Below are 20,672 nucleotides of genomic sequence, written 5' to 3' on the forward strand. Positions count from 1 at the left end.
TCAGTTGACCCACCTATCCCCCCCCCCAGGAGCTGCACTCAGTTGACCCACCTATCCCCCTCAGTGGGATGTCCTAGATATTGACCCACCCATCTAGGCTGCTTATACTACTTATATATATATATATATATATATATATATATATATATATATATATATATGCGAATATATACACCAAGTGTTTTCTTCTTTTTATGCAAAAAATATGAAGAAGAATTAATTTAAAAATAGGTCTGGTAGATTGGTACCCTTGGGAATTCCAATAGATTGTTGGAAGACCTCGTCTCCAAACACCACATACTGCACATAGATTTTGCTAATATAAAAAAATCAATCATTTTTTAAGTCAACTACAGAGTACTTGTTTGTATAATCAGCAGAATATTTTTTTAAAAATAAGTTTGCAAATGACCAATGACAAGGTAAGTAAATTTAGGAATTCCAGTTACGATTTTTTTCAGCGAACTTCTAAGCTTGATAACTGTTTAGTATACTTTATGTCCATTTGTCATTTTTAAAGTTTTGTGGTCATTATGAATTCAATGAATCTGTTATAACAATTTAAATTCGTTACAATGAATTCAATTAATCTGTTATAACAAATTAAATTCGTTATAACGAATTTAATAAATCTGTCATAACAAATTAAATTCGTTATAACGAATTCAATAATATTTTTTGATAGGTCCTAAATGGGCTTCCGTAGTTTTGATTTTTAACACACATTTTTATTTTGCGTTAAAGGTAACTCAGACGGTAGTGCGCTCGCTACATGATCGGAAGGGCTTGAGTTCAGACCCAGGTCGCGACTGACGTAAGTCTATAAAACATTTGGAAGCAACTGTTTCTTCGTCATGCACTCGGCACTTTGAATTGAAATTTGCGGGTCCTTCGGTTGAGAACTTAAAAACTGAGACCCCAAGTGTTATGACAGCCGTTGGCACGACAACGATCCCTCAATGCTCAATGACCCCTAGTGCCAAGTAAAGGCCAAAAAGTTTAAAGTCCTTCACTTTTATTTGGTGACGTCTCGAGTGAAAAATTCTCGAATGGGACGTATAACAGCACACCATCAATTAATCATTTTACATTCAAGGAAACAAGAAGATACTTAGTAACTGAGAACTTAAAACAACTTTGGTAATACATACGAATACGAAACTATCATTGTTTAAATTTTCCGGCGTCATTTAATTATATGACAATCCGAACTACTTTTTAGAAGACAACAGAGGTGTAAGTGAAGCTTGCAGAGCGCGCCCTCTAGTGAGAGATTGATAAAGTTATACAATCTATACTATCCGTGACGTTAATAGTGATTTCCTTTGTGACACTCTGTACGCTACTGCCGCATGATCACAAATAAAACGCAATTAAATATCAACATTAAATTTTACTTTTTTCAAAGGTAATGTAGAGACTATAAATATGCTATTTATATAAAGTAGTTTTTAACTTCCACATATTTAAGCAATATCTATCCAGTTATTAACATTATCAATGCAAACAAACAAATCTAGCTATTACATTAAATATTGTTGCTGTAATATTCATGATAAAGAAAGATAACCTGACTTTCAATTTCACGACATCCAGCACACCGATATATATCTAATCATATCAGAAATTTATTAGTTAATAACCTTTCTATTGTATGAACACGGAAGTTTCCCATTTGAATTATTATCATGGATTGTAAAATGCATATAAACTCAACCTTCAATATAGATATGTTATTTTAATGAATCCACCTGGTAATAACTGACCTCTGTTTTGTATTTTGGATTTGGACACTATGAGTTCTATCTACTTCACGCTGTTCTGTCTATTTTATTATGTTGAACCAGGTAAATATTTGACGTTTCATAAACACTATCTTTCTGGTTTAATGAAAAATGTAAAATAAAAAATAACGAACATGTTTTTAAAAGAACAAAGAAAATACATTTTTCTCTCAAAAAAGATTTATTTATAAAAGAAATTCAAATTTATTTACCAAATGATAATATTACTTTCAGGTTCGCTCGGTTCTATGGGAACCCCAACGGGTTGTCCTGCTTCTCTGCCCCCGATTAACCTGACTACCTACGGTAGCTCCTGTCTCCAGTTTAATTATAATCACACGTTCTGGGAGGAAGCCCGGAATTCCTGTCTCAGTGATGGCGGCGATCTTCTCCAGATCAGGAGCAGGGGTCTTCAACAGTTTCTAGAGCACTACCTGGCGTCACAGACGGGGGAGAAAACTGGATTCTGGTTTGGCGCTTCTGATAAGGATAACGAGTCACAGTGGGAATGGATCTCCGGTAAAGACTTTTCACTGAAAAAAAAACAAATAATTTATTTAAAGAATTATTATAATAAATTTAATTTTTTTAACTTATGATGGTCGATTCCTGTCGGTAATGTCCGGACATAAAATCAGAACATAAAGATGTTTCCATCAAATAAAGACCTAAAACCTAACAAATATGTCTATGTTCCCAAATAACCATCCATAACCATCATAGTGTGTCTATTGCTTATTCAGTTATTAGGTAAATTTAATGCTGTATGATTTGTTAAGATTTTTACAGAAGGTAAAATTGTCTCCATCAAATCAAGTCTAACATTTTACGAACACTTTTCTGTATTGACAAGGTGATAAGACCATGAGGTATTCGAACTGGCAGGATGGACAGGGGACCAGAGCAGGGTCACACATCCCTGACTCGGACCTGGACGACTGCGCACTGATGCGTGTCGACTACGGGTTCAAGTGGTACGACGTACCGTGTAGGAATAAATACCTCAAATACTCCTACATTTGTCAATATGGTGAGTAAGAGACCGGAGAGATTTATAGTTGATTTCAACAAAATCCGTTTGTGACTGGATTTTTTTTCAAAATTCATACACTATTCATCACCAGGAAGTAATTAAAAAGCTTTATTTTTGTTACTTTTAGAGATGGGAAATTCCGGAGAAAGAATATACAACGAATCCAGAGTTTTAATGTCACTTTTAGTAATAACACTATTGGCAATGAATATTTTCTGAATCAGTTCTTAGTAGTGTGCTATATGTTTGACTTGATAAATTTATTTCTAATTTACATTTAAAAGTTTAAGAAATTTTAAAAACAAGACTTTGAAATAAAATCATATATCAACATATCTATTTGGAACTTCTTAAGTATAGTCAAATACTTGAGGGAGCTGCTGAAAAATCCTTACTTGATACTCTAGAAACAGAGTGCAAAAATACATGCATTTTATTCATATGATTTTCTACTTTCATAATTACCAACAAAATATTGATATGACGTATATGGAGATAACGAACAATATTCAAGCTCAAAACGCCATTAATACAAATCAGGATCAGCAAACATGACCTCTAAAACCACTAGAGATGGGATTAAGTGCCGTGGGGGAATGAGCATCCCCTTCCGACTGGTCGTACCTACAGTGTGCTCCTTGTCATGTCATAATAAGTACTAAAATGTCAGTCAGCATTTGACTGAGTTCATGATTGATTGTGTATGATGACAAGGTCGTTGTAACGTTCAGAGAACTTTTAAAAAAATGACATTAAACGAAACTGTTGATATTCTTGTTTGTATATAACTTTCCTCGTTTTTAGATATTGTTCATACGTGGAGCATGCTCTTGCGTATCGAAGCAATTGAGAGATGTAAACTTCGTATGCAGGTGTTAAGGGGATATTGCTGCATAAGTAAAGGAAGCTGAGGAATGAAAAGTTAAAGTCGTCACGTTTATCATAGAGCTTGATTGTTAGGTTACCAAAAACTAACTTTTTTCTAGCAAGATATCCAAATATGAAACAGATATGATAATCTAATGTGTTATCTTTTTGTCATGACAGCCGTCGTGCTCTGTTCAGTCAGACACAACAAGATTTTTTTTTCTATTTACAATTTTTTATCTATATATAAAATCAATAAGAAAAACAATATTTACAACATATTTATACACAAATTATGTACAATAAATATCACTTTAACACTATAGATTATCTATATCCATCCCAGTATACCACGCGACGGCGTCCTGACTCTCCCCGTTTCACGACAGACTCCTGTCAACTGGCTCCCAGTGGGTTTCCGGTCCAGGTGACGCTGGTAACACGTGTCCGCACAAAATGCCTGGAACATAGCTGTAATAGGACTGGTATATGTCTGGTATATGTCTGGAATATCTCTGGAACCTTTAAATTAAATAATATTTTAAGTCGCAAGTTACGTATACTAAAAATAACACGTCAACATTGACTACAGTTGCACTTATGGCACACCATACAAAACAGTACCGGTAATTCTAACCGAACACTATTATAATAAGAAAAACGTTAAGAATACACAACATCTTAACAAAAGTAGTTTTAACTATTAAACCCACAACACCGACTTATAAGCGGCAAAACAAAATAGCTTACGTGCGTACATAACTTAGTACATTGCATAAAAATAGAACTATACACGCATGAGTAACTCTACCCAGCAAAACCTGTATACGTAAACAGTGACAAAAACATTACTTAACTCAAATTCGTACATAACTTTACGTCTTAAATGTAGTACTCAAAACCTATATATAGAAATAAAAAAAAAAACAAACTTACCCCTTATGGAGAAATGGTTACCGTTGATAACTTACTTAGCTACACATCTTGGATTGTACGTCAACCATGTAAAAGCTATGAAAACGTGGACCCCGGCTACTTGGTCAGCTATGCAGCGATTTAAATACCCTCTATACAATAGGTCGTAACTGACCAATGCCTGCAAAACTTAACTTGAGGTTCAATAAAGGTGACAATATAAAGAGGTCCAGTAAAGGGTAAATAAAATAAAACAAAAAACCATAATGTTAATAGAATTATAATTAAATATTGATTGTGACAATATCTCCCCAACATAAGAAAGTTCACTGAACTTTTGGAAAAAACACAATCAATATGGCATAAAATCAACTATACATAAATATATACATATCTAAATTCTGCTTAGACAATCAGCTCCTACATTTTCAGAACCCTTGATGGAAATAATGCGAAACCTGTAGGGTTGCAGAAGTAATGCCCAGCGCATCAGACGTGCATTAGACACTTTGGCTTTGGTAAGATATACTAGTGGTTGATGATCTGTTTCTAGTAGGAATTCCTTACCATACAAATACCTGCAGAACTTTTGAACTGCCCAGATTATCGCATAGCACTCTTTCTCGATTGTAGAGTAATTTACCTGACATTTGGAAAGTTTCTTGCTAGCGTATGCGACAGGTTTCTTCACACCATCTTCGTACTGCACCAAAACTGCCCCAACACCACGATCTGACGCATCAGTCTGTAAAACAAAGCTTTCATTCAAATTAGGTAATTTGAGAACTGGTGTTACCGTTAAAGCTGTCTTGAGAGTGATGAATGCATTTTCCTGCGGTTCTTTCCAAATCACTTTGTTCGGCTGGCCTTTCTTGGTAAGATCTGTTAAAGGCGAAGCAATAGCTGAAAAATTCGGAATGAATTTACGATAGAATCCTACCAGACCTAAAAATGATCGCACTTGCTTCTCCGTTGAAGGTTGGGTAAAGTTGTGAATGGCGGAAACTTTGTCAGGAAGAGGTCTAAGTTCTTCATCTCCTGCAATATGTCCGAGACACTCAAGACTCCGGTAACCAATAAAGCACTTACTTGGTTTCACAGTCAAATTCGCCGCACGAAGTCTTTTCAGAAGTTCCCGAATCACATTGATATGTTCCTGAAATGTTCGAGTGTACACAATCACATCGTCTATAAAGTTATCCACACACTGCATTCCGTCTAAGAGCTTACGCATCAGGCGACTGAAACTTGCGGAAGCGTTTATCAAGCCAAAGGGCATCACCCTGAATTGAAACAAACCAAGTGGCGTTTGGAAAGCGGTGATCTCCTTCGCTGCATCATCCAATGGTAACTGTCAGTATCCCTTAGATAGATCAAATTTGGACACATATTTACAGCCAGATAATTGCACATAAATATCATCAGCATTTGGAACGGTTTCTGCATGGAAAACAGTTACTTTATTAATTGCACGAAAATCGATACAAAACCTGTTCGAACCGTCCTTCTTTTTCACGATGACTATCGGGGAACTGTATGGACTCGTCGAAGGCTCGATCACATCGGCTTCCACCATCTTCCTTACCTCGTCACAAACAACGTCTTTTGAAGTAAACGGCAGAGGATAAGGCTTGATGCGAATAGGCTGGTCACTAGTCAACTTGATATGATGAACTCCGAGATTCGTCAAACCAGGTACATCTGATAAAACATCTGAAAAATCCTCTAGTAATGTCTTGACTTCTGCTTTTTCATTCTCAGATAGTTCATCACTTACTTTCACATCTGCCGATCCCTCCTTCTTCGTTTCTCCTTGAGAATCACACAACAGCTCATCATCGCTCTCTCCATCATCATCTAGATCGAGTACTGCGGCGCCTACAACACCTAGAACACCTGTCTCATCATTACTCTCGTTTTCTCTGTCAATGTACAACTTCAACATATTTGCATGAAATGTTTTGATTTTTCCATTCACCTTAATTCTGTAATCAACTTTTCCAAGTCTCTCTATAATTCCGTATGGACCTTTCCATTGCATTAGTAATTTGTTACTTGCAGTTGGTAAAAGAATAAGAACTTTCTCACCTTTTGACATTTGTCGGTTTTTTGCTCCCTTGTTGTAATACTTCCGGTATTTTTCTGACGACTTCTGTAGATTCTCTCTCGCCATTCTGCACGTAGCTTCTAATCGTTCCTTCAAATCAACCACATATTGGTACGTAGTTCTAACCTCTGAATCCACCACTTCTTTAGTCCATAACTCTCTCAAAATCTTCATAGGTCCTCTAACTTCGTGTCCGTAAACCAGCTCAAACGGAGAGAATCCTAGACTCTCCTGTGGTGCATCACGGTAAGCAAACAATGAGGCTGATAGATACTTATCCCAATCAGTAGGACGTTCCGCACATAACCGTCTGAGTATCTGCTTCAATGTATCGTTGAACCGCTCGACCAGTCCATTGCACATGGGGTGGTACGGTGTCGTTGTTAACTGTCGTATAGAAAGTAAACGACTAACATCTGTCATCAGCTCAGATGTAAATTGTGACCCCATATCCGTGAGCATTTCCTTCGGTACTCCTACTCTACAAAATACATCTACCAGAGCCTCAGCGACTCGTTCAGTGTGAATTCCTTTTAAAGCAATTGCCTCTGGGTAACGAGTAGCAAAGTCAACAATGGTCAAAATGTAACGATTACCCTTACTGGTTGCTGGCTGGATAGGTCCTACCAAGTCGACAGCTACACGTCTGAACGGTACCTCAATGATAGGCATATCTCCTAGTGGTACCTTTGTAGTCCTGCCTTTCGGAGTGGTACGTTGACAGATGTCGCATGATCTGCAGAATCGGCGTACGTCCGCTTGAACTCCCGGCCAATAAAATTCTGCACGGACTTTGCTGGCTGTCCTGGAAGTACCTAGGTGACCTGTCATAATAGACTCATGAGCAAGCGAAAGAACCTTAGTTCTATATTTCTTTGGTACAACTAGCTGTGTAAAACGTTTACCATTCTGACATTTATCTGACTGGAAGACACGATAAATGATACCTTTCTTACTAACGAATGATACCTTGGAGTCGTCGTCTTGTCCTACCAAAGAGCGTATCTTGGCTAAAGTCTCGTCTTTCTCCTGTGCTGCCTTAATGTCGTCAGGACATATCTCAGCGTCGATAATATCTGGAACATGAAGAGATTTAGTCTTCTTACCTTTCTTTTGAGCTTGTTGCCTTGTCACTACTGCGTGCGCTTGATAACGTGTCCAGTTTCTATCCGAATCCTTTGGATCTCTTGCGTTGGGGATGTTCCCGATGATCAAGGAATACAATGGATTTTCTAAACACCAAGTGTCTATTTCACCCACAAAGTATGGAGTGTCTATTTTCACTCGCGCAACAGGTGCTTGAATTCTTGATCCATCCCCCAGAACACAAATTCGATGATTTCCTGTAAGCTGAACATCATCTATCAAATCCCTACGAACTACAACACCGTTACAACCAGTGTCTCTAAGCACTGTCACAAAGTGTCCATTTAACTTGCCCTTACAGGTAGGCATATCTTCAAGAGATGCACTAACATTACACGATGAAGTGTTTACAAGGTCCATCGAATTTGACGCCATCGAAAATGTAGATGTATTTGTAAAGGAAGTAAAAGTTCCACACTTGCCTTGTAATTCTGAGTTCTTTGCCGTAGATTCCTTTTCTGTACGATCGACGACAACATTCACTGAGTTCCGATTCTTCGGAGTCTGGTGGCACTGAGACGCTATGTGGCCCAGTCTGTCACACTTGAAGCAACGAACTTCTTTCTTCATTGGAGTTTTCATGGGTTGAAACTTCAATCCTGGCTTCTGATCTCGCTGTTCCTGTTCTCTCGATGCCTGACTTTTTCCTGGAGAGTTCTCTTTCTTGCTAAAATGAACTAATGCCTGAACGTTAACATGCCTTGCCTCTCTAAACTGATCTGCTAAATCACACATTTCTCTGATGTTTTTCGGTATGCGTTCTTTCAAAAACAATGTCAATTCTTTGTTACACATAAACAGAAACTGATCTCTGAGTATCATATCGTAGAGGCCATCAAAAGTCTTGTTAACTCGACCAAGTTTGATCCACCTATCGAGATAACTATCGAGACGAACAACAAACTGTGAAAAAGTTTCCCCTACCTCAGGTCTGCTCTTACGGAACTTTTGACGAAATCCATCCTCCGTCATTTCAAACCTTTTTTTAGTAACGCCGTCTTCAAAGCATCATAGTGTAACGCTTTCTCCTGCGGCAACAGTGCATACACATCCAGTGCACGACCTCTGAGTAGCGCGCTCAAGTTAACAGCCCAACTGTCAAACTTCCATTTCTGTGCTGCAGCGTACCTTTCAAAACGTCTCAAATAAGAATCAATATCATACATAACTTCATCGAATACAGGCATTTTTGGAAACTTTGCATTGCTAGAATTTTCTAATTTCGTTTCTGACTACTTTACAGCTAACTTTTGCTCTAAAGTTTGAATAGTTTGCATGAATTTACTCTCAATCTCTTCCATACCTTTCTTTTCCTGTAGTTTGAGTTTCTCAATTTCAAGTGCTTCTTTACTGAGATGATACTCCCTATCCTGCTTCTCTTTCTCTCGTTCAGCTGCTCGTAGCTCACGCTGATGTGCCTGTTGTTGCTGTATAAACTGCTGCAAGTCCGCACCAGTCAAGTTTAGACTCTGACCATATTCTGCAAGTTCTTTCAATGTTTACATTGTAATAGAACTAAACACTAAATGACTAAATATGAAAAATATTACTACAACCCAGTAAAACAACATTGATTTTCAAAACAAAAATGAAATGTGAAAAATCTTTCTCAAAAATTGTATACTAATATCTCAACAGATAAATTAAGCATACAAACTCAATTCATACAATGCAACGCAACTCAACAGAACTCAACGAACTCAACGAACTCAACGATAACCTAGCTTTCTCCATTTGGGGCTCCATCCATAAACCAAGTACTGACATCCTGAGACTGTCAAAAATCTAAAAACTCTTTTACTGCAAAATACAACAGAAAAATGATTAAACAAAAATAGCATAATTGTAATGTACAAATATACTGCTGACTGAACAGACTAATCCCACTTCTGACACGAATTTGTCACGACAGCCGTCGTGCTCTGTTCAGTCAGACACAACAAGATTTTTTTTTCTATTTACAATTTTTTATCTATATATAAAATCAATAAAAAAAACAATATTTACAACATATTTATACACAAATTATCTACAATAAATATCACTTTAACACTATAGATTGTCTATATCCATCCCAGTATACCGCGTCCTGACTCTCCCCGTTTCACGACAGACTCCTGTCAACTGGCTCCCAGTGGTTTTCCGGTCCAGGTGACGCTGGTAACACGTGTCCGCACAAAATGGCTGGAACATAGCTGTAATAGGACTGGCATATGTCTGGAATATCTCTGGAATATCTCTGGAACCTTTAAATTAGATAATATTTTAAGTCGCAAGTTACGTATACTAAAAACTAGAGGTACTGTGAGCAATGAACTCACTAAATTATACCCCCCGCCTCCCATAATGTCCATGTGTTGCTAGATATTTTTTTTACGGTAATGTGTAAAGAGGAATAACTCGTCCTATCAAATGGAAGCTTCTATATGTAAATTCATAGGTAAACATATAATGGCAATGTCCATGTTTTGCTATGGAAAACCTAAAATACGTGTCGAATAAAAAGGTAAAATAGGAGGTGCACAATGGCAATATGTAATAAAGATTCTGTGAAAGTTTCATTAAAATTCACTCAGTAATATAAGAGGAGTTGAGGATAAGAGAAAAAGCGTAACAGACGGACGTACGGACGGACAGACGTACGGACGGACGGACAGACGGAAATCCCGATTGCTATATACCCTCCCACTTTTCAAGCGGGGGGTATAATAACACGTCAACATTGACTACAGTTGCACTTATGGCACACCATACAAAACAGTAGCGGAAATTCTAACCGAACACTATTATAATAAGAAAAACGTTAAGAATACACAACATCTTAACAAAAGTGGTTTTAACTATTAAACCCACAACACCGACTTATAAGCGGCAAAACAAAATAGCTTACGCGCGTACATAACAGATAACTTAGTACATTGCACAAAAATAGAACTATACACGCATGAGTAACTCTACCCAGCAAAACCTGTACACGTAAACAGTGACAAAAACATTACCTAACTCAAATTCGTACATAACTTTACGTCTTAAATGTAGTACTCAAAACTTATATATAGAATAAAAAACAAACTTACCCCTTATGGAGAAATGGTTACCGTTGATAACTTACTTAGCTACACATCTTGGATTGTACGTCAACCATGTAAAAGCTATGAAAACGTGGACCCCGGCTACTTGGTCAGCTATGCAGCGATTTAAATACCCTCTATACAATAGGTCGTAAGTGACCAATGCCTGCAAAACTTAACTTGAGGTTCAATAAAGGTAACAATAAGAAGAGGTCCAGTAAAGGGTAAATAAAATAAAAACCATAAACATAATGTAAAAACAATTATAATTAAATATTGATTGTGACACTTTTATTTAAAGTGCACTGGGATATATCTTGTCTACATGAAATAGAAAAAGCTTTTGTTAATTAACAATACATACGTCGTCGATAAATCTAGCCACAACAAGTGATTTCTTCTTTTCACTTGTAACTTATAAGTAGACTTCTGATCAGGGGCATTTGGAATAATATCCTGGCTAGTGATTTCAGGTTTTGGTAGGGTTTTCGTTTGTTTAAAAAAAAATATCCATATTAACTGACAGGAAGCAAAGGTTTTTTCCCTTTAATACGTATAATCCAGCATTAAATTTAAATAATGCATGGTTGCGTAAAGGCAAATTTTTAAAATCTGTTACAAAAATTAGTGAATGTATAGAAATTGTGTACAATCCACCTGTATGTCACAGTCAATATGTATGTATTTTGTTGATAGGTGTAAAAATTGAAAATAAACATGTTTTATTCTTAGAAGTCATATGTTACTGTAAGATGCAAAAACCAGGGATGGGGTCAATTACATAGGAATGTAATTAATTAAATTACAATTACTTTCCAAAACCTTTCATTAAATTACCATTACCATTACATGAATTTTGAAATCTAATTAATTAAATTACAATTACTTTGCAATTGTAATTAGTTAAATTACACATTACATTCAAGAAAACATGTATAAATTATAACGGAAATAGTCATATACATTCCTAATCCCTTATATTTATATCAGATCATTTTACAACATATTTTTACAATAATATTCTTTAAGATGTTCATACAGTTTTCAATTACTGTGTCTCCTAACCTACATCTATTAGATTTGAAGATTTTCCTGCCACACTGAAGATTCTGTTCACTGGGGTATTTGTGATCGACAGGAATACATAGATACTGACTAGTAGAAAGTTTACTCATGGTTTTACCTTAATTTATATCATATGTGAAAAATTTGGAATCATGAAACATTCGATTAAATTTATGTTGAAAGTACAATTGATGCCTTTTGCATTAATACTTCTTTATTTCAACAACATATTAAGATATTCTCAAAATGTTGTATTTGACTTATTCTGTGCCAAACTACAATTAAAAGTCAATTAAGGTGTGTGTGTATAAAAATACCAAGAGACAAGGTCAAAATGTGTGAAAAATATCTATAATTAAGGAATATGTACATGACACCAGGGCACTAATTAGCACCTGATAATAACTGCTAACACAGGTTGAAGATATTGCAAACAAGAGGATTAGAAGCCATTGGACTAGCTATTTTGATATGGATAAATTAATTAAAAAATCAAAATATAAATTTTATTTCTTCACTTTACAAAGATTTTGATTTAAAAGTTTTTAAGAAAATAAAATAGGACAATATTTATAAGCAATATACTTTTAAAATTATGTTAAAAGGGAAATATGACTATGTTAAAATTCTTTTTAAGAAATTCTACTATCAAAATATTTGCTCAAAAAATCAATTAACCTTTCTTAAATAATGTTTATGAGATGGTGGGGGAGTGGAAGATTTTATTTATTTAAAATCAGTGTAATGTAATGTAATTGAAAAGTAATTGTGAATTACATGCCTTTTGGGAAAGTAATTAATCAAATTACCATTACTTGTAATTGAAAATTTGGTCAATTACACATTAATTCCAATTACATTGAAATTTGTAATTAATTACAGTCAATTACCATTACACATTACTATTACCCCATCCCTGGCAAAAACATGATTATGTTTCAAGTTGTGAATAAAGTGTTTATTTGCCTATTACCACGCATGGCAATAACAACAGATATAGTATGATAATTAAATTTTGTTTGTATTCTCGCTTCTGACTGGTTAATATCTAAAAAGGAACGCAAATTGACGATGAATAAAAAAATCTGAATATACATTTACATATATCTTTTTGACTCAGAGTTCTATTAAATAAGGTCATTGAAAATTTATAGCATACACAGTATACATTTATTTCATCACTTCATACTCTATAGAGGTAGTGGGGTAGAATGGGGAAACTGTTGCCAAGACCAAAACCAAATTATAGAGAGGAAGGTACGGTTTCTAAATTATTGAAATTCCATATAGTGAAAACGGACAATTTTTTTTCGCAATGATTTGATTTGAACATATTTTATTGCACAAAATATATACAATGGGATTGGGCACAAGTTCTAAAAACTTAAATCGCCCTCTCCCTACATGAGATATTATAACAGGATGAATTAGAAGTGTTCAAAAGTTTGTACAAAATAAATAATAAGTAAATTAAATAAACTCTCATTGTGGACATATATAGACTGCTACATTATTGTTTATACAAATAGTTTTAAAAAAAAAAAAAAAAAAAAAAAAAAAATGTGTACAATCAGTTAAATCTACCAGAATGCTGAATATAAGAATGTACAATAGAAAATAGATATTCATTTTCAGCAATACTGAGTGATGTATCCCCCCAGAGTAAAGTCTGAATGTCAACAATATGGACTTTATTAAATCTCAAGAACTTATCGAAAAACTCTTTCCTGGCCTCGTTGTAGTTAGGGCACGAGAAAAAATAATGATGTGTATTTTCTACCTTACCGCAGGAACATAATGGACTAGATATTATATTACATCTATAAAGATCAGCGTTTAGCACGCAATTGTGCCGAAGCCGTGTATGCAGTATATTGTTGCGTCTTTTACCAAAATTAAAATATGGCGGAGCTTCTGTTATTTTTTGTTTAATTTTACTTTTGAAAACAGACAAAGAGCTCGAAAGTCTGGTATTTAGCGGTAAGGAATTCCACTCATTTATTACAGTTGGTACAAATGATGATTTGTAGGTTTGCAATTTACATACAGGTATACTATAATTCTGTGAGTTTCTTGTTGTATATGCAGAAGCATTACATCGCATATCAGGTATAATCTCAGATAGGTAATCTGGTATTAAATCATTGTGAATTTTGTACATGGTATTTAATCTTTGGATCTTGCGTCTGTCGCTGAGTGGTTCCCAGCGTGTTTCAAAATACAAAGAGTCTCTAGAGGCAATCATAGTTAGTCCAGTAACAATCCGAGCTGCGTGTAGTTGCAATTTCTCTAATTTTTCAGAATCGATGGATAGACAACCACCCCATACAACAGCGTACTCAAGTTGGGGACGGATAAATGAAGTATACATAAGTGAAAGGCTTTTTCGATTTATTTTAAACTTAAGTTTTTTCAAAAGACCTAATTTTTTATATGCATTAGACAGCAAGATTTCAATGTGAGATGACCAACTTAAGTTGTATGAAAACGTTACCCCTAGATGCTTATGAGTTTGAACATATTCTAATTGGCTATCCTGGAAAAGGAGTTTTGGAAATTCTTTGTTTTTTCTTGTGTTAAAAAATACAACCTTAGTTTTAGAGGGATTAAATTTTAGCAAACATTTTTTAGACCACTCTTCAAGAGATAAAAGATCATTATTCAGATGACCTTCTATAGATTTAACACATTTAGATGCATACTGCAAACTGTTATCATCAGCAAAAAGTCTACAAAAGCTTGACATCTTGTCAGCTACATCGTTCACATAAATTAAAAATAACAATGGACCTAATACAGAGCCTTGTGGAACACCTGCATAAAGGGATTCAGTAGGGGATACCAGGTTTTTGTATATCACTCTTTGCGTTCTGTTCTCTAAATAGCTTTTTAACCAACTATACATATCTTTCTTTACACCATACATTTTTAATTTAAATAAGAGTCCTTTGTGCCAAACACGGTCAAAGGCCTTAGATAAGTCACAAAAAATCATACAGCAGGATTTGCCTTCATCAATATTTCTAACAATGTTATCATATGTTTCTAACAACTGATACACAGTAGAGTGACCAGGTAAGAAACCAGCCTGGTATTTATAAAAAATATTGTTAGAGTGAAAATAGTTGTACAAGTGTTTAAATACAATACGTTCCATCACTTTACTGACACAGCTTAACAATGAAACAGGTCTATAGTTAGATAAAACTGCAGGATCATCTTTTTTAAACAAAGGGATTACATTAGCTAATTTCCATTTTTTTGGAAAAACACAGTCTTTCAATGAACGGTTAAACAATAAGCACAGAGGTTTAACAACAGATAATTTTGTTGATTTTAACATTTTATGGCTAATACAGTCTTCTCCAATGGCTTTATTGACAGGTAATATAGATAAAATATCAATAATTTCTTGTTCACAAATAAAGATATTGTCAAAAGCACTATTACACTCAATGTTTTCTTTAGGTAATTCAGTCGTTTCATCACCAACACATGTAATTGAAGCAAAGTAAGTGTTGAGTACCTGTATCTTACTTTCATCAGAAAAAGCAAAATTAACATCACCTGATGCAGATGTGTACTGTAAAGGGGGGATGTCTGTGGTTGATTTACTTTTAAAAGTTTCTCTTAGAAGTTTCCAGTAAAGCTTAGAGTTGTTTTTACTTGAATCAATTAGTTGTAATTCAAGGGTATTTTGATAATTTTCAATAGCATGTTTTTTCATGTTATTAAATTTATTTCTTATATGCTTAAAATTATCCCAGTCACTCTGTTTATCACTTTTTTGTGCTTTTCGTCTCAATCTATTTTTTTCCCGATGGGTTTTCCTTAATAGTGAATCAAACCAAGGTTTGTCTTTAGGTCTTATTAATACTGATTTTTCCGGTACACATTCCCTAACGAGATCTAAATATTTGGTTGAAAAATTTTCGGTAGCTTCGTCAGTTGATTCTGCATTACAAATAAGATTTTCCCAGTCAGCATTTTCTATAAGGTTATTAAGTTTTTCTATATTAGCATTTTTGTAATCCCATATTTTCCTAACATTAGGTTGACTTTTGATGATACTAGATTTTAAAAAAACATAAGTTGCTTTATGATCAGTTAGTGTACTCTCTGTGTTTATCACGCCTGAGTGGAGTGCTACAAGGTCTGAGCTGATCAAAACTGGGTCAATAAGAGTATTCGAAGTGTATGTAGTTCGTGTCGGTTCGCTGATTGTGTTTGTCAAGTGATAATTCAGCATGATGTCTTTAATAGGAAGTGTGCGAGTATTGTCAAGGAAATCAACGTTCAAGTCACCTACAATTATAAATTTGTTGGATATATCTGATACTTTTTCAACTGACCATAAAAATTTGTCCCAAAAGGATTTTTCGCTATTGGGTGGACGATATAAACAACAAAGGAAAAGATTACAGGTAGGTTCACTTATTTCTATCCAGACGCATTCGATTGACATGGGTTCAAGGTCAATGCGACGAATAGCACGAAAACATGAAGAAACATAGATAATGATACCTCCACCATTAGAATTTCTATCTTTGCGAAAAATTGTATCATAACCTTCAATCATAATGTCACTATTACAAATACTTGAGTCCAAGTGTGTTTCCGTGAAACATAAAATATCAAAATCCGTGATTAATGCTGTTACATTTTCAATCTTATGTCGTAAACTTCAGGGGGTCGTAACATAAAGCTTGCTAAGTTTTTGACTTAAGTAGGGTCATAAGTACGTTTTAGGCACAATCTTAGGACCTGCCTAAGTACTACTTAAGTATGTCTTAAACCGTAACATAAAGCGAACTTAGGAAGGTCTTAGCTAAATCAAACTTATGTTCAAAATACTTCTTATGAATCACCCTATATTTTTTCATTTTATTCAGATATATTGCTACACAATGATTTGGTTAAGTTTTAATTAAATATTTATAAAGGTTAACGTCCTTACCTATCGTTTTAGTTATGTAAGATCAGATTTTGTATTAAAGATATAATTTAATTTGCTGTAAAATACACTGCATATTTGATTAAGAAAAAATACTGAGCGGTCACATAACGGTGATCTGTGGTTCATTGTAAATGTATGACTATTGTTTATCCCCCGAAGCTGCGATGTTTTCAGTTACAGTTTATTGTTCTTTTGTTTTGACAAATGTTCACTTGCTTTGTTATTCTCGTAGACATGACAAAATAACCGAACGTCTGTCTACTTGAAATTAAAACTCTAAAAAAGTGCAAAACATTTTGAATCCCCCCCCCCCCCACGATGTCTCAGTCCATGTCAGCAAGCAAAGATTGGAGTAGTTATAATTATTTACAATTACATCAAGAGTGGAAATTCTTTCAGGACATCTTTTTTTCCCATTTACCCTCTCTCTCTTTCTCTCTCTCTCTTTCTCTCTCTCACCCACCTAGCTCTGTCTCCTGATCAATCAATCGAACTCTAGGAAACCCTGTCTAAATACGCGCTTGTCATTCTACATTTATTTTAATTTACAGACACTCTTTATTAGTTTTTTGGTCATCATCCACTTACTCCACAACATTTTTCTATGTTTAAAAATCTATTTCATCTCATATTTTCAAAGTCAACATACAGATCCATGAATACTATAGACTATTACTGTACGTGTTCAATTTACTTATAATGATTAGTGGATTAGTGTTTATACCGATCTACGTAGGTCCCACTAATTTCAGAGGAATCCCCCAAATTAAATTTTGCATTTTCATGTACGATGTCTTGAGAGTAATAGCGGAATCATTGATCAGTAACCCCCCCCCCCCCCCCGACGCAAAAAATCTCATAATAGTATTTAATAGGAATTATTAATTTCTTCTATGCATAATATGAATAGAGGAATGCTTTAACACCGAAAGTCAGCATAAAATAGTTTTGAATAGATGTATAAGAAAGTTAAGATATACTTAAGTCACCTCTTCCGACCGCCTAAGTTTTGCTAAGATTGTCAAATCTTAGCACGCTTCTAGTTACGGTCTTAAGTTTTAGACCATACTTAAGTCCTACTTAAGCACGGTCTTAGACTTAAGTAGCCTTTATGTTACGACCCCCTGATGTTTAAATGAAAGATGTCCAATGTGTGTATTTGATCATTTGTAGGTCCCGGATTTATTTCAATGTCCCCTGACAAAAGATGCAAGAAAAAAATAATTTGAAACCAAAATTGCAGATGCAAAAAGTTTTGAAAAATACCACACATTTTTTGTAGTTTAAACCATTTCTTGCTAGAGTTTATCAAATATAAATGTAGATTTTTGACATCTAAAAAAGGAAAGAACACTTTTTGGATCGTACATCTGCTATTGCAGTAATAGTTACCAATGGCGGCTCGATATTGCTCGATAGAATTACCTATCTTTGATTAAAATATTGATACATTTTTCTTTAAAAATAGATTGTAGAGCCGCAAGGTATAATTTGTGAGAGCAATATCGCAAATTGGGCGGAGCATACATACAAGACTGTGAACACATGAAAATGGAGAAAAACAAACAAAAACAAAAGAAAATGGGGGTAAAAAGACAAAAAAATAAAGTACAAAACAAAAATGGAAATCTATGTGATTCAGTCATAAATGACATTTGTACAAAAGAACGACCGATCACCATGAACAAAAAGAAACCAAATGACATTATCAAAGGAGAGCAGGTGGGTGAATAGTGCTATATATATTTACGTAAATGTAGTGCTTAATAGCTACATATAATATAATATGATACGTAAATTGATATTTTGAGTCCTTGGGATTGTAAGTGGCAGTCTTGATGAATGTCTCACATGTTTTGGTTATATATAATTCATTTACCCGTTAAGGAGATTTTCAAGATCCTCGAATGAACGTACTTCGTAACGGTGTCCCTTCTTTTCAAAATTAATGAAAATTCTCCCGTCGTAGGTCCAGAAACTATGGACGATTTCTGATTTTTTTGCTTGTATGATTTTAGAAACTAAGGCTTGTCTATACTTGGTCAAGTCTTCCGTCACAAAAATTTTATTGACATTGTTTTTCAATTCTTTTTTTGCGCTGTAAACTCTGTTTTTGACCTTCCAATTTCTAAATCTGCAAATGATTTGAATTTTATTTTGTTTTGGACTACCAATAGGATGAGATCTATCTATATCATCAGGAGTGATAGTAACACCCATTCCTGCACAGATCTGGATAACTGCGGATTCAGTGTCGAGTGGCTCCCTTGTCCCATCCTCGCCTGGCTCAGGTAACGGGACATTATGGAAGCGTAGAGAAGGTCTGCGACCATACTGCTCTAGGTTGTCTAGCCCATATTCTAAATCATCTACTCTACGTTTTAATTCATCATTACTCTCTTTTAAGGTTTTTATTTCCTCATTTTGCTCTTCTATATCTTTTTGTTGTTCCTTAATTGAACTTAGAATGGGCTGCCTCCTTAATTGAACTTAGAATGGGCTGGAGACAACTTTGAACGATAAGTTGGATGTGGGGAGTGATAGCAGATGCAATAAGTGGAGCAAATGCCCCCATGAAAGCCTGACTATGAACGGCCTTAACAATTAGTTCATTTATGGCGGATGTTTGTATCTCCCCGTCGGAGTCAACTATAGCTGTTGAAGAGCCAGTACTTTCGTTTGGGTCAGGTGATGAACTTAAGACTGTAGATGTTGGGGTCAAAGGAGAGGATGATGGGATTTTTGATTGACTGGGCTCAAAGTTAGTGGCCATCTCGGCTGACAGATTAGAAATATCTGGCAAGGATGAGGAAGACGTGATACGTCTACGAGATGATAAGTGTTCAGTGAAACTTAATTCAGAAGACCTTTTACGTTTGGTGTCCTTGGCAAATCTAGAGTCCGACATTGGTTGGTATCGTGAGTAGAGTTCATTGGACCAAACGACACAATTAATTAAAATTTTGTCTATATTTGATGAACAGCTTCAAAATCACTATTATAGGAAACTATGGCATATTATACGATGATATACTTGCCAGGAGACAATACACACACATGTATCTTCAATGCACCCACTAATTCTCTCAGAGCTTTAACGGCCTACATCTTATACTAATGGCTGACCGGAAGTCCATCGCAATATGGCCTCCTAAATGATAATTGTGACGTCATTAACTTTTCCGTATATTCTTTTAAGGTTGTCGATAATATCAATTTTCAGTGGCAGGCGCGGATCAAGGTGGCTCCACCCAGTTAAAAAAGAATTTCCAATCCAAAAAACTTTTGGCAAGCAAAAAAAAAATGTTAATTCATATTCTAAACGTGAAAAACCTATTTCGTGGGAAGGGGGAAAGTCGTAACTAGATCCGATTATGAATGTATCACGGTGTGAATTTTTATAAAAACAATTTTAGTGACATATGTTTTAGCTGACTTTAAAATATACTCTTAATTTACTGTAATTATTTTAAACAACGTGAGAAACTGTAATTATGCTAATTACTATGTAACTCCGAATCTGAAAATTAATTATTTAATCTATTTACTCAACATGTCATGAGTTATTCCATCTAGGCCATCTGTCACTCATGCTCAAAATTGTGCTAATTGCCATTGTTATATTTTTTTATTTATATGTTACATGAATCACTGTTAATCAATTAACTCCTAGGCTTCGGGTTGTTCGGGTGCAATTTTTGGATTTCCAGAATTCACCCTACCGACC

General features: G+C 35.0%; 2 protein-coding genes and 1 pseudogene across 2 annotated transcripts; 1 reads left to right on the forward strand and 2 right to left on the reverse strand.

Annotated features, from left to right (window-relative positions):
- The first annotated feature begins 1,650 nt into the window (after nt 1–1,650).
- On the forward strand, nt 1,651–3,075 carry LOC134280630 (perlucin-like protein). The gene is made up of 4 exons (XM_062763070.1): nt 1,651–1,847; nt 2,019–2,303; nt 2,638–2,814; nt 2,945–3,075. The coding sequence occupies exons 1-4, from the start codon at nt 1,796–1,798 to the stop codon at nt 3,034–3,036; spliced, it is 606 nt and encodes a 201-aa protein (XP_062619054.1). The 5' UTR covers nt 1,651–1,795; the 3' UTR covers nt 3,037–3,075.
- Nucleotides 3,076–5,953: 2,878 nt separating this feature from the next.
- LOC134280626 (uncharacterized) lies at nt 5,954–8,824 on the reverse strand. The gene has a single exon (XM_062763067.1). It carries the CDS (start codon nt 8,822–8,824, stop codon nt 5,954–5,956), a length of 2,871 nt encoding a protein of 956 aa, XP_062619051.1.
- Nucleotides 8,825–18,820: 9,996 nt separating this feature from the next.
- Nucleotides 18,821–19,853, reverse strand: LOC134280627 (uncharacterized; annotated as a pseudogene).
- Between the last annotated feature and the right edge of the window lie 819 nt (nt 19,854–20,672).

The sequence above is a fragment of the Saccostrea cucullata genome, unplaced genomic scaffold, assembly GCF_032062105.1.
Source record: "Saccostrea cucullata isolate Sc308-1 unplaced genomic scaffold, CSIRO_AGI_Scuc_v1 ctg6168, whole genome shotgun sequence".
Lineage (NCBI taxonomy): Eukaryota > Metazoa > Mollusca > Bivalvia > Ostreida > Ostreidae > Saccostrea > Saccostrea cuccullata.

Coding starts and splice junctions, on each gene's coding strand:
- LOC134280630 (XM_062763070.1), top strand. CDS start 1,796: ATGAGTTCTATCTACTTCACGCTGTTCTGTCTATTTTATTATGTTGAA. Junction 1,848..2,018: donor ATTTTATTATGTTGAACCAG/GTAAATATTTGA, acceptor TATTACTTTCAG/GTTCGCTCGGTTCTATGGGA. Junction 2,815..2,944: donor CTCCTACATTTGTCAATATG/GTGAGTAAGAGA, acceptor TGTTACTTTTAG/AGATGGGAAATTCCGGAGAA.
- LOC134280626 (XM_062763067.1), bottom strand. CDS start 8,824: ATGACGGAGGATGGATTTCGTCAAAAGTTCCGTAAGAGCAGACCTGAG.